Below are 13,545 nucleotides of genomic sequence, written 5' to 3' on the forward strand. Positions count from 1 at the left end.
CATATCAAAACAGAATACTCACGAAGGGATATTGGATGTCGACAGTCTGCACACCGGTAATCTTGTCTGTCCAGTCCCACTTCCGGACAGATGTTGAGTTCAAATTCAGATTGATGGCTAACCTTTGATTTTACACAAGATTTGGTAATTTGGTTCAAGCACTTACTATGACACCGGTAGTAACAACCTAACAAAACAAAGTAGTTAAAAATGGTCACATGCAACTTCAAAGGCAGAAATCACAGCTTCTCATTTATTGTATTTATTCTTTTGAGATGCATCCATCTCTGCTCAAGAAAGCTGTGTTTTGGAATATGGACTTTATTGCAAGTGCACAGCTGAAAGTAATAATTTTGTTTCTTCAAGTTAATGGAGTTAAGATGTAATGTGATATTATACAACTAAAATCCAATAATTAAGGCAACATTTCCTAGGAATTCTGTTTAGTGTGATGATCTTTATTTACCAAAATATCCAGTTTATTGCCAAACGTGTTTTATTATTTCTGAACACAAATCAGATGTGATGACCTTTACTTGTCATTTAAAACTGCTTTGAAGTGCACCAAAGGGTGCTTTGCTCTGTTCAAGATACATTTTACTCAATTATACCAAAAAATTGAAGATAAATGTTAACATGCATTCTTATTCCAATGAAAAATGAAATGTGGAGGTGTCAAAAGCACGTCAAATTTGGTTGACAACCAAAGCTGAAATAAAGTACAAAATATAACAAAACTTGCATTCTTAGAAATCAATAGGTTATTTTCCAGTAAAGATTAAAACAAAACACATTGAAACAGATAGCTTATCTGCACAATAGCACAGAAAGCCAGAAGTGTATTTTTTCTTCTATTAGCTAACATTTTATCATGATGATCAAGGACACCCAAGCCATTCTCAGTCTATTCAATGAAATGAGGCATTGTTTAAAAATAATTTACTGTCAGGAGAGCCTTCCAACTTCATGCTGCTGGAATGACTGGCCACAATGTTTAATAATGGCTGAACATTAAAAGAGGTAAACATAAAAATATTAGAAACCATTTAGAACAAAATATATTAACAAGTTTAGATACATTAAGTCCTGTACAGATAAGATGCAATTTGAAAGGAGTCCTACTATCACACGTGGTGCAGTTTCAATATCGTCAGTCAACAACTGCAAGGACCAGCCAACAAGATTCAGATGCTAAATTTGTTTCAAACAAAAATTCAAGCTCTGATTTCACAAATTCAGAGTCTACAAGGCATCTAAAAACAAACCTTACAAAAAAATGATTGATTTGATCAAGTCATCTTTTCTTTTGAGACCATGCAAATGTGTTACGAAACACTATAGTTTCTTAATATACATTTTATTGAAAATGCATCAAGAGTGTGTTCAAATATAAATTGATTACATATGATTATTTGCAATTGTCATCCTAAATAGAACCAAGAAAGTACAAATTGGTAAATATTAAGCATTCACCTGTGCAAATATACCAGGTTTGCAGCAAGCCCCATATAATGGTGCTACACTTGTCACAGAACTGTTTGACACTTTTGCATTTCTCCTTGTAGAAACGGTGTTCAAGCAAAATTTGAATATTTGGCTCATCTTCATCAGGATCCTATAAAGGATATCAAATAGGTTTAAAAGATGTTTAACCACATCATGATTCAATTGAAATATTGGGGTCCTCTTATCATGGGGAGTTCCATGATTTCAACCAAGCAACAAAAGACTGACAATATATTTCCCTTAGGATGGTGTGCAACTTGGAGGAAAATGTGCAGGTGGTGATGTTGCAATGCACCTTGTTCCTTTGTCCTTAGTAGTGATCACAGGTTTGGGAGGTGCTGTTGGAATAACTGAATGCATTTAATTAATGATACACACTGTAGCCAGTGCTTTCTGGTGATATATCAAAAGTGTGTTTTGTAAGGGTGGGTGGGATGGTGGGAGTGGAAGTTAATGGGTGCCAAATGACCTGCATCATCCTGGATGGTGCTGAGCTTCCTGAGAAAGTTATTGGTTCTGCAGTCATTGGGCAAATCATGTGTAATCCATCATACTCCTGACCTGTGCCCTATAGATGGTGCAAAGGTTTGGGGTGTGCCAGGAGGATCGTACCTTAGCAATGGTGTTTATGTGGCTGGTCAATGATGAACCATGGATATTGATAGTGGGGACAAAAATATTATTTGCCATTTACCTTCCCATACCAAATGGGTATCAAGATCTTGCTGAAAGCAGTCATGGTCTGTTTCATTTGCACAGAAGTTGCAAATGAAATTGAACATAATGCAATCATCAGCAAAACACTCACACATGAACTTATGATGCAAGGAACAGCATTAATGGAACAGCTGAAGATAATGTACTACTTTAAAGCCCATTTCATTAAAACCACATTTACTTTGTTGCCCTTTGCAAAATATTAATTTATCTTGCTCCATTTGAATAAAGACCATGTTAACATGGTTTTTAATCCAGTTATGCTAATATCAATTTTGTCTCAATAATCAAAAAAATTCTACATTACTTTCACTATCAAACTCTAACAATACTTTTTCCAAAGGATTATCACAATCTATCTTAAAGACATTTGCTGATGCAAAGCAGAATGGATACAGTCAATTTGATAATGTACAGGTAAAACACTTTGAAACCAAAGTTTTATGCAATCCAGCATGCTACTGCAAAGCCAAAGTGCTTAAATGTCAGCACTGAAAGTGTTAAATACAGATACAACAAACACTGCAATTTGAAATTTTGGGAATTATTTACCTTTTTTAATATAAATTGTATAGTATGAACCAGAGGCCCTCAAAATCATACTGAAAAATAAAATTGGCTCAGTGAATACTCTTGCTCATTAGTTCACATTTTCAAACACCCATCCCCTGGTTATCTTCCACCTCCAAAAGAGCAGTGTCGTTTGTGGTTATGGACTGCTTGCTGCAGAATACATATAGAGAGTGGCTGTTGCTGTATAAGATTTGATCTCAGATAGAAACAACGAGGTGCACAACGTCAAAACATAAAAGAGTAGCTCTCGCTTCAACCCTGTGTACTGAACTGTAAACATACCAATTCTAACCTTTCTAGCACTATGCTGCCTCTCGTCTATCATTACATTCCAAATGCCACTTCTCAGACTGGATAAATTCATTATTTCTATACAGGAAGACCATTAAATAAAAATGAGGCTGGCAGATTCCAGGTTACTTTTTCAGCTTCAATAGGTACCAATTATAATTACAGGGACAAATTTGGACCCAGTACATCAGGGACCACTTTGGAATCATAGCAGGTAATGTCTGATATGTTATTTACTTCGTCATTCTTGAAGACATTTCTGCTAAGAACGTAAAAACACATGGGACAGAAAGTGTGTCATCCTCTTTGAGCAGCTGGACCGTCAGATCGCTCCATAATGAACACAGGGATGCACCCTCTTTTTTGCAGCACACAATATGGAGAGACAGAACAAGCACAGGAGAAGCCAAAAGTATTGGACAATTATGCTGCTTTTCAACAATTCAGCTTTGCAGTGCAAGGCACAGAAGATATGCTGGTAGCAGAGTCTGACTGGATAGCATGTGGATACTTAATATTGGATGTGCCATACATGCCTCCAACTAAGTACAGCAGACTAAAAATCAGACTTTAGCTCTTGCTTCAAACTCCAGTCTTGCCATCAACTCATTTCTCTTTCTTAGAGAATGGTTAAGGATGAATCATGCTGCTTCTGACTACAACATTGCATTTGCCCCTGAACTAAGCTGCTAACCTTATATCCACTCTCCTGTATAAATTATTACCCATCTCCCTCCCTTTCTAATTACAAAAACATTTGCACTAATAACAGACTTCTTTTCTCTAACTGTGTTCAATTTATGTTTTTCTTGTGAATGCTGCCTATATGATGCTATGTGCCTGTGATGCTGCTACAAGTAAGTTTTTCATTGCACCCGTGCATACATGTACTTGTGCAATATGACAATAAACTCAATTTTGACTTTGATTTATCTATGCCCTGGGCCAATTTCAGACTAGACTATTCCAGTGCTTATTTTAGCCAAGTTGCCATCCTTTACTCTCAGTTAACTCTTCTGTTCATATTCTAGCCTACACAAAGTACTCTAAACAAATCCCTTCTATTTTCATCAATCTGCACTGGCTGCATGTGTCCTATGAACTCAAATTTAAAATTCCCATCCTTATACCTAAAAATACTCAATGGCTTATCACTCATCTCAGTAATTTCAAGTTTCATGTACATCAATCTTTTCTATATCCTCTAATCTCCACGACAAGAAAACCTGATCCTCTGACCCAAATATTTATCCCATCCTCATTCATTCATAACTATTGCTGGAGTTGTTAAGGCCCAATCCTCAAAAATTTCTTCTACAAATCACTCCACTTACTGATCTTTCTTCAAGACCCTTTTAAAAACCTCCTCAGTCATTAGGTTTTTGGTAACTTTCCTGTAACTTTATTTTAACTGTTTCATTCTTTGTATTGTGTTGGTAGCAAGATACTTCATCCTTTTTATGATAACCATTCCATTACATGATCCAAGCTACAGTTGGATACTGTAGGAAATGGAATAGTTGATAACGCCACACTGATACTAGTGGTAAAGAATGCAATTTAAGCAATGTCTTTTTCTACAGCCCTATAGTAAATACTTCCATTTCAATTACTTAACAAATTTTTTTTAAAAAAAAGTAACTCCCTTTCAAGCAATCTTTCCAGCATTTTTGTTTTTAATTCACCTTCATCAAAGCCTTCAAGATTTTGCACAATTCTAACTAACTTTAATCTTTCAATAACTGCTGTGATCTCCTCTACTCCACTTTTTCGTAGTCTTTTCTACTCATCCTACCTAATTCAAATGTTTGGTTGTGCACTTCTGGATGTCTCTGCTCCTACGTCCCCTTTAACTAAACCATTTAGTTAGAAGTGCTTCTTATTATCATTCCTATCAATAGGATTCACTTCTCATTTTTCTGCATTAAATTTCATTTGCTCACTTAAGTCTGTTTAACACTTCCTAAAATTTACCACATTTCATATGTCCCTACATATTTCACCACCAGCAAGCTGACAAAGCTGGTTGTTAAGTTTAATTGCTCTCCCCCTTTCAAATAGCCTGCTCCAAAGCTCTGTCCAGCATCTCCATGGTCTTGCATGAGCCTTATTTTGTAAATTATATTTTCTTCAAAGTTATAAAATTGCACTGATTCTAATTTTTCAATGCACAATTTCAAACCTTTAATTCTTGTAGTTTAAGCCGAAGATGAATAAGTTTTACAACAGCATCCTTCTGCTTCTCAGAGTGTTCAGGCAAGTCTAAGATAACTTGCTTCACTTCATCAATTGCACGCTTTAGATTTTCGATGTCCAATGCCACAAATGATCCCTGCACAATTCAAACACAGCAGAAAGCAAACCATGATCAAAGTGAAAATATACTTTATACTTATATTGTGTGGCTCAGAATCAAAAGCCAGCAATCAACTCTCAAATTCTTGTACGCGCACAGACTTTTCAAACCAACAGCTAGATGCAAAATGCCAGAGTCAAACTTTATCGCACTGCTGTCTGGGAGAAATGTGCACTTGGTGGGACATGAGCAGCACTGACATGCACTTATACTAATCCTATTTTATTGTCTCCACATTCACTTTAATTACCACCAGACTCTACACACTAGGGATAATTTACAGTGGCAAATTTATCTATTAAACCAGATGTCTTTTGGGCTGTACATAGAAACCAAAGTACTAGGAGGAAACTTGTATGGTCATAAGGAAAATATGCAAACTGTATGCAGGCAACACCAGAGGCCAGGATTGAACCTGGGTTACTGGAGCTGAGAGACAGCAGCTCTGCCACTGTGCTGTGGATCAAAAAGAGCCAGTGGATGCTTTGATGAGATGCCATATTAAAAAGGTTACTGAAAAATAAAAGTTCACAATATAAAAGGTAACATATTGGCACAGGCAGAAGATCGACTAGCCAGCAGGAAACAGAGGAGGCATGAATGGTTTTTATCCGATGGCAAGGTATAACATGTGTCACAGAGATTGGTCTTTTGGTCTCAACTTTTTACAATTTATATAAATGATTTAGATGAAGGGACCAAAGGAATGGTTGTTAAATTTGCAGACAGCACGAAGATAGGTAGCAAGTTAACTTGTGAAGAGAATGCAAGGATGCTACAAAGGGATATAGATAGAGGGGGAAATAGCTAGCATACCGAATACAATGTGGGAAAATATGAAGTTGTCCATTTTTGCAGGAAAAATAAAAAAGCACATCTTTTAAATGGTGAGAGATTTCAGAACTTTGAGATGCAGGGATTTTGAGTGTCTTAGCACACAACACACAAAAGGTACAGCAAATAAATAAGAAAGCCAACAGAATGCTATCATTTATTGCTAGAGGGATTGAATACAATGGTAGGAAGCTTATGCTTCAGTTATATAAGGCATTGGCAAAGATATAGTGTACAGACTTGATATCCTTAGTAAGGATGTAAAATCCATTTCAAGAAGATTTACTAGTCTAATACATTGCGTGGACGGATTGTCTTACAAGATTAGGCAGGCTAGGTTTTTATCTGCTGGAGTTTGGAAGAGTGAAAATGGAACAAGCAAAATCCGGAGGGATCACGACAGGTGGTGGATGGAATGTGGGTAGGACATTTCCTCTTGTGGGAGAAATGAAAACTCTGGGTCACTCTTGAAAAATAAGGGATCATCCATTTAAGACAAAGTGAAGCCAAACATTTTCTCTCAGAGGGCTACAAGTCTTTGCAACTCTGCTTCTTTGAAGAATAGATTATTTGAGGCAGAGTTAGATACTTCATAAACTGGTCATTAAATGATAATGGAAATGGAGTGGAGGTTAAAAAAATATCCATGAGCATATTAGATGGCAGAAGAGGCTTGTGGAGCTTAGTGGCCTATTCCTAAACTATGTTCTTAATCCTCAGATTTTTTTTGGATTCAGTTTCAGATTCCTCTTCTGGTGCCAATACTATTGAGGCCATTGATGATTTACTAAGCAGTGACTTTTAGGCATAAATGATTTGTGCCCATTATTTGTTTTATCCTGATTCACATTAACTTTTGGCATCCATTTTGGAGCAGAACACAGCAAAGTTGTCCCAAACACTTGTAATGAGGTTTCTAATGGACTGTTCTTAACTTGGATGGGAGATTGAAATATGTTAACACCTCATGCTTAAGCCAGCTTTATAATTGCAATTCAAGAAAAAAAAGGTGCAGAGTTAAAAATTTACTTTAAAGAAAAAAATAAAGAAAATAATTTAAATTTTGATACAAATTTCATTGGAAGACTACACTACATAATAAACTTTTTAAACAAAGGAATCTGCACCAATATCATTTTACTGACATCAAATATGACATGAAAATCAAAATATTTCAATATATTTGACTGAATCCCTGTAAAAACACACGTTATGCTTAGAAGTTCAGTATTCCTCCAAAAGGTTTAAGTGACAATATTCAACTTAACCTTATTACATATCCGATTATCAGGAAATGCTTAGTGGGACTTTGATGATACAGGGCTTCCCAGGTTATGAATGATCTCATTCAGGAAAATCCAACTTCACACAAATCCTCTCATACATTTTTAAAGCATTTTTCAAGCTAGTAATAATAAGTTTCAAGATATGCATCATTGACTGGATACAGTACATATTCCATTAGTTTAATTATTGGTGTTAGGGTGATTATTCAATGAAATGAAAGAATTATGGCAAGTGTAGGTAGAGTGATATGATATGGGTTACTAATAGGAAAGGGTACGATTCCAACAAGGATAAATTGGCTTATGGAGAATTCTCAGGAACAGAACACTTATGTAACTCAGGGCCTTCCTGTCCATTATACTGGAGATGTATATCAAAACTAAATATCAATACTCACCACTGGTTTTGAGAAATGATCCTCTGCCAAGCCAAGATCCATCATTCTGTCTGCATGTTCACTGGCCTTCCTGCACAAGGAATCTATATGCAGTGCTGAAGTACAAAGAAAAATAATTAATGGAAATAAGAACCAACAAAATCAGCAAGTAGCTACTTAAAACTTTTTTTTAAATAACAAGTTTAATATTAAAACGTGCACAGTTGGAAAGAATTTTGTACAAATATCATTTCCCTCAAACAGATAAGGATTTTTTTTCCAGCCAGCTTTACATAAATAATTCACATAAAAGATTCAGTGCTGAAACAGGATTAATTGTTAAACTCTTATCATCTATAAATTTTGTTTGCTTATTTTAAAGTAAATTTTTAACTCAAATCTCAACTTTTATTTTAAATTCACTTAACTTGAAGTCTATCTGCCAATTTAAAAGTAATCGAAGGAAGTGGACTGCTTTGTCAGCAGTTTTTAATCCTCTGACGCATTACACAATTTCTGTTATCTGCCTCAAATCTCCCACAGGGTCACAAGACTTACCACTTCAGCCTTAGTTTTCTTTCTCATTTGTCAAGTGGCTCTATCTTACATTGCAAGCAATCTGTTTATCAGATCCAGAAAGTGGAAAAACTCTGCAAAGCTAATGGAACCTGCACATTCTACTACTTAACTTGGCCATAATTCAAAAATTACTTTTAAACATTTTCATCTTTTCTTCCATTTATCACCAGCATCCCCCCAGCTTTATCCCCATTCCACTGCCCCCAGATTCATCACCCGCAACTCTCTCTCTACATAGTGAAAGAACAGTTAATACAAAAATATACAGCAAAGCCTTGCTGGCAAAACAACAGAAAGCCACCATTGCAGAAGTTAGGGAGATCCCTGCAAAAGCAACAGCCAGCTGCAGAACTGTCATCATCTTCTATTGAAGAGTCGACTTTGAACATTCAAAATCTACAGATAGGAATGTTTAGAATACGCAATACAAAAGTGCCAATGTGAATTTACTGGATAGGCATCAACACTAATGGGGGAGAAACCGAAGCAGCAAATGGTTTAATCTATCCTAATAGAAAATAATGGAAATAACAAGATTATTTGTCAAAAGTAATATGGAATTAGTAATCTATTTTCAGTGAAGGAAAATCAAATACAATTTTATAACAAAACATGTCAATTTTGCTATTAATTCATGGTACAGAAAAAAAAACTTGGTGACATGGTGGCTAGATTCAGCAAACTTATAGTATTGAACTCTGTTGAATTTATTGATTTAAGCAAGGGTAACGTGGTATCACCACAAGGTAGGCCCTTTGGACAGCAACAGTATAACAGCAACATCAATATCCCTTACTGCCAAATCTATTCCCCAATAGTCACTGACACATGGAAATATTTATTTATGAATTTTTCATAATTTTAACTTAGATTGCTAAATGCAAGCTACTTAATGGGAGAATAAGGGGAAACTAGGCTGCTGTTACCATCTGAGTGACACACTATATTTTCAAACTCCATCATGCTGACCTTTTACAGACAGATCGTGCTCTTCCTCATCACCTTCCTCCACCTTTCCACCTGGATCTTTATTGAAGGGATTGAGATGGCCTTGTCGAAACCTTGCAAGTTTTTCATCGTATTCCATGTCAGTCTAACCTAAACAAGCAGAATAATTTTAAAAATACTATATTTTGTAATTAAATAATATTTGAATCAGATATTAAGTGAAGTATAAATCAATTTCATCAGGTGATTTTTGTTTTGTTCTCCAGTCTTTAAATGCAATTTGTTTTCAACTTTTAAAAAGAAAACTTATCGAGAACTATGTACAAGTACATTTTTTATGGCTAAAGTACAGCCATTTTACAAATTGAGAAATTTTCCCCTTGAGAAGATCACTAACATGTGGAAAGAAAGAAAGAAAATAAACAAGTCACCAATGAAGATGCACATCAGAATAAGCAAATGCAGACTTTTACATGGTAGATAAAATATTAATTCCAGGATACTGGACTTGTATCTGTTAGGCAATATCAGCAAAATTTAAGAATCCAAACCATATTCAGGGAACTCTTCATAACTTCCCTTAATTTTAAAATAATAGTTTTAATTATAACTTCTAGACTGCCTAGGACAGAGTATGCCACTCGTAAATGAACAAAAAGCATGACACTATTATCTGCATTAAGGGACCTCATAAATGCTGCAAACATTACCTTTAAGAAAGGAAACAAATATCAATTACAGATGGGTCTCGACCAAGAAACGTCACCATCTCTTTGCCTCTACAGATGCTGCTTGGTCTGCCGAGTTCTACTGCAGTTTATCTTTTGCTCCAGATTCCACCATCTATAGTCTGCTATGGGTAAAGTTATCAGTCGGATCCTTCTCAACCATCTCCTCCCAGTGGCCAAAAAACTGCTCATCTAATTGCAGTGTGGATTCTGCCTATCTAGTAGCACTACGAGCATGATTGTCACTGTGCAACAACTCCAAGAGAAATGCAGTGAGCAGCATCAACTGTTAGACATGGCCTTTATTGACCTCACTAAAGCCTCCAACTCCATCAGTCTGACTAGACTGTAAAATCCTCTTCTCAAACCTGACTCCCCAGAGAAAATCATTTCTCTTCTAAAGTTCATTTCAGGATGGAATGTAAGCGACAATCCTAATGAATAGGTCTACAACAGAGCCCACCTCAGAGAAGACTGGTGCCACAGCCAAGAAAGCTCACTAGTGCCTCTACTTCCTCAGGAGGCTAAAGAAATTTGGTTTGTCCCCTTTGACTCTCACCAACTTTTATCGATGCACCATAGAAAGCATCCTATCTGGATGCGTCACGGCTTGGTACAGCAACTGCTCTGCCCAGGACTGCAAGAAACTGCAGAGTTGCGGACACAGCCCAACGCATCACAGACACCAGCCTCCCCTCCTTGGACTGTCTTTACCTCTCACTATCTTGGTGAAGCAACCAGTATAATCAAAGCTCACCCACCCGGGTCATTCTCTCTTCTCTCCTCTTCCATCAGGTAGAAGATACAAGAGCCTGAGGGCACATACCACCAGACTTAAGGACAGCTTCTACCCCACTGTGATAAGACTATTGAACAGTTCCCTTATACGATGAGATAGACTATGACCTCATGATCTACCTTGTTGTGACCTTGCACCTTACTGCACTGCACTCTCTCTGTAAGTGTGACACCTTACTCTGTACTGTTATTGTTTTTACCTGCACTACCTCAATGCACTCTGTACTAACCCAATGTAACTACACTGTGTAATGAATTGTCTTGCATACCAATCATACAGGTCAAGTTTTTCACTGTACCAAGGTACAAGTCACAATAATAAACCAATACCAAACAAGGCTGCATCATTAAGAAAAAGTGTTGCAGCAATTTTTCACCTAACAATGCTGCACCTCATCTCCAACAAAACTTCCTCAGTAATCAAGGTATTTTATACAGAGGATATTTGCATTTGTAGGTTTTCAGAGGCTGAACTCTAAGTCATCACTGATACATTCACTGAAGCACAGAGGATGGGCCTAACACTCGATGCCCACAAGATAACCTGTTGCTACGGCACCACACTGCCCTCTGACAATAAACGTTCACGGTGCAACCCTGAAAAACATGGACTACTTTCTACAGCACAGGAGCCACTCTCAGAAAAGGCAAATGTCAATGATAGAATTCATTGTTGTCTTCAATGTATTAGCACAGCTAATGGACAATTAAGGGGGGGGGGGGAAAAGAGAGAAAGAGTTGCAGATCAGGACCGTAGACTAGGCAAAAAGCTCATGGTTCACAGGGCAAAAGCAATCTCTGCCATTGTACATGCTTCCAAAACAGCAGGCACCTCAAAACTGTAGAAATATACCTCTAACACTATTTCTGCAAAATCCTAATTCTGAACTAACATCAGTACCTTTCTCAGGCCATCATTCCTTCCTAAATGAGGCCCTAGTTGCTCTCAGTCAGCTCCATTGAGTAAGCCAACAGAGACAACTGCATACTTGATATCAGACTCCTGTTACAGACACTATTCCAAGCCCTGCACAGGAACAGGTTACCTGATGAACAGTGGAAAAGCTTAAGGATGTACTCAAAGCATCCTCAAGGAAAAAAAGTGACATCCCCACCATCCCTAGGGAATTCCTAGCCCATGATCTGCTCAAAGTGTGGAAGGGGCATGCTGGATGGCATTGCGAATGAGTCCATACATTGAGAGCAAACAAGCCATGCACAAGGAGTGCACCACCTCACAAACTATCCACCCCTACCCCATCAGCCTCCTCCTTCCCCATCTACGGAATAGTCTGCCACTCCAAAACTGACAAAATCAGAAGCAATTCACTGCTGGAGTCACACTCACTTTGGAACTGCCTAAGAAGAATAGCACTCAATTAAAATGTTATTGGTGAAAGGACACTTGGTTTAATCATGATTTCCACTTTCATATACTGTGCATTTACAGAGTTTCTATGAAGTATAGAGCTGACATTTGAAGTACACCATAAAGGCACCATGAAAGCCCACTGTTGAGATTGTGTACAATTTTTGTATAACCCAGTTTTCTGAAAGATTGAATGGGTTCAAGCCACTTATAAAGAAAAGCTGAAAGGGTTTAAAAATTATGAACAAGTCATGCAAGACGGATGTGGAAAGCATATTTCCACTCTGGAGGCAATCAAAAATTTGTTTACTCAAGAGTAGTCAACACAAAACTGACTATTGAGGAAAATGGCTCAATGCAGAAGTAAATGACAGGGAACAGAAAGATGGGCTGGAAGACTAGAATGAGCAACTGGAATAGAATTCTCGTGCAAGAAAAATACAAACACTAATTGGGCTGAATGGCTTATTTCTGTGCTGTATTTTATTCAATGTTAACTGCACCATTATAAATAATGTTAAATGCAAGTTAGAACCACTCAGGGAGAGGGCTGCACATTAATAGAAGATAGACAGAAATTGGGAGGGATACTTAAGCATAAACACTGAAAATGCTGAAGATACAGAGCAGGTCAGTCAACATCTGTAGAGAGAGAAACACAGTTAACTTTTCAGGTTGGTAATCTTTCATACAAAATGCTGGAGGAACACGGGGGGCCAGGCAGCATCAATGGACGAAAATGGACGGTCGACGTTTCAGGTCAAGACCCTTCAGAATTCTAATGAAGGGTCTCGACCTGAAACATTGTCTGTCTATTTCCCTCCATAGATGCTGCCTGGCCTGCTGAGTTCCTCCAGCATTTTGTGTGTTGATCCAGACTTCCAGCATTGCAGTCTCGTGTCTGGTGATCTTTTATTTATTGTTTCTCTCTCCACATATGGAAGAGTTGGTAATCCTTAACTTGGTTAAAAGCAAGATGAAAGATACCATAATTACAAACAGTGAAGTTTGTGAAGCTTAGGGAAAACATGCTAAGGCCTGACAGAATAAATCCATGGATTTTATAGGAAGGGAAAGGGAAAGGGAAATCTTAAATACCAGATATAGGGCTGTTGAAATGTAAACATACAGGTGAAACCAAAATAATGAATTCTGAACACCAAAGCATCCTGCAAGGGCACAA

The 13,545-nt window shown here is 37.3% G+C and overlaps 1 protein-coding gene across 1 annotated transcript in view; it reads right to left on the reverse strand.

The window, feature by feature from the left end:
• Window positions 1-13,545, reverse strand: part of def8 (differentially expressed in FDCP 8 homolog) — a 28,920-nt gene that overhangs the window by 12,255 nt on the left and 3,120 nt on the right. Inside the window, exons 2-6 of the mRNA XM_052028651.1 lie at window positions 9,489-9,617; window positions 7,962-8,056; window positions 5,270-5,419; window positions 1,474-1,615; window positions 23-187 (exon numbers count right to left, since the gene is read on the reverse strand). Of these exons, the coding sequence (XP_051884611.1) occupies window positions 23-187; window positions 1,474-1,615; window positions 5,270-5,419; window positions 7,962-8,056; window positions 9,489-9,606 (670 nt within the window). The 5' untranslated portion in view covers window positions 9,607-9,617. The remainder of the gene's footprint in view (window positions 1-22; window positions 188-1,473; window positions 1,616-5,269; window positions 5,420-7,961; window positions 8,057-9,488; window positions 9,618-13,545) is intronic.

This window comes from Pristis pectinata, chromosome 13 (genome assembly GCF_009764475.1).
Source record: "Pristis pectinata isolate sPriPec2 chromosome 13, sPriPec2.1.pri, whole genome shotgun sequence".
NCBI classification, from domain to species: Eukaryota; Metazoa; Chordata; class Chondrichthyes; order Rhinopristiformes; family Pristidae; genus Pristis; species Pristis pectinata.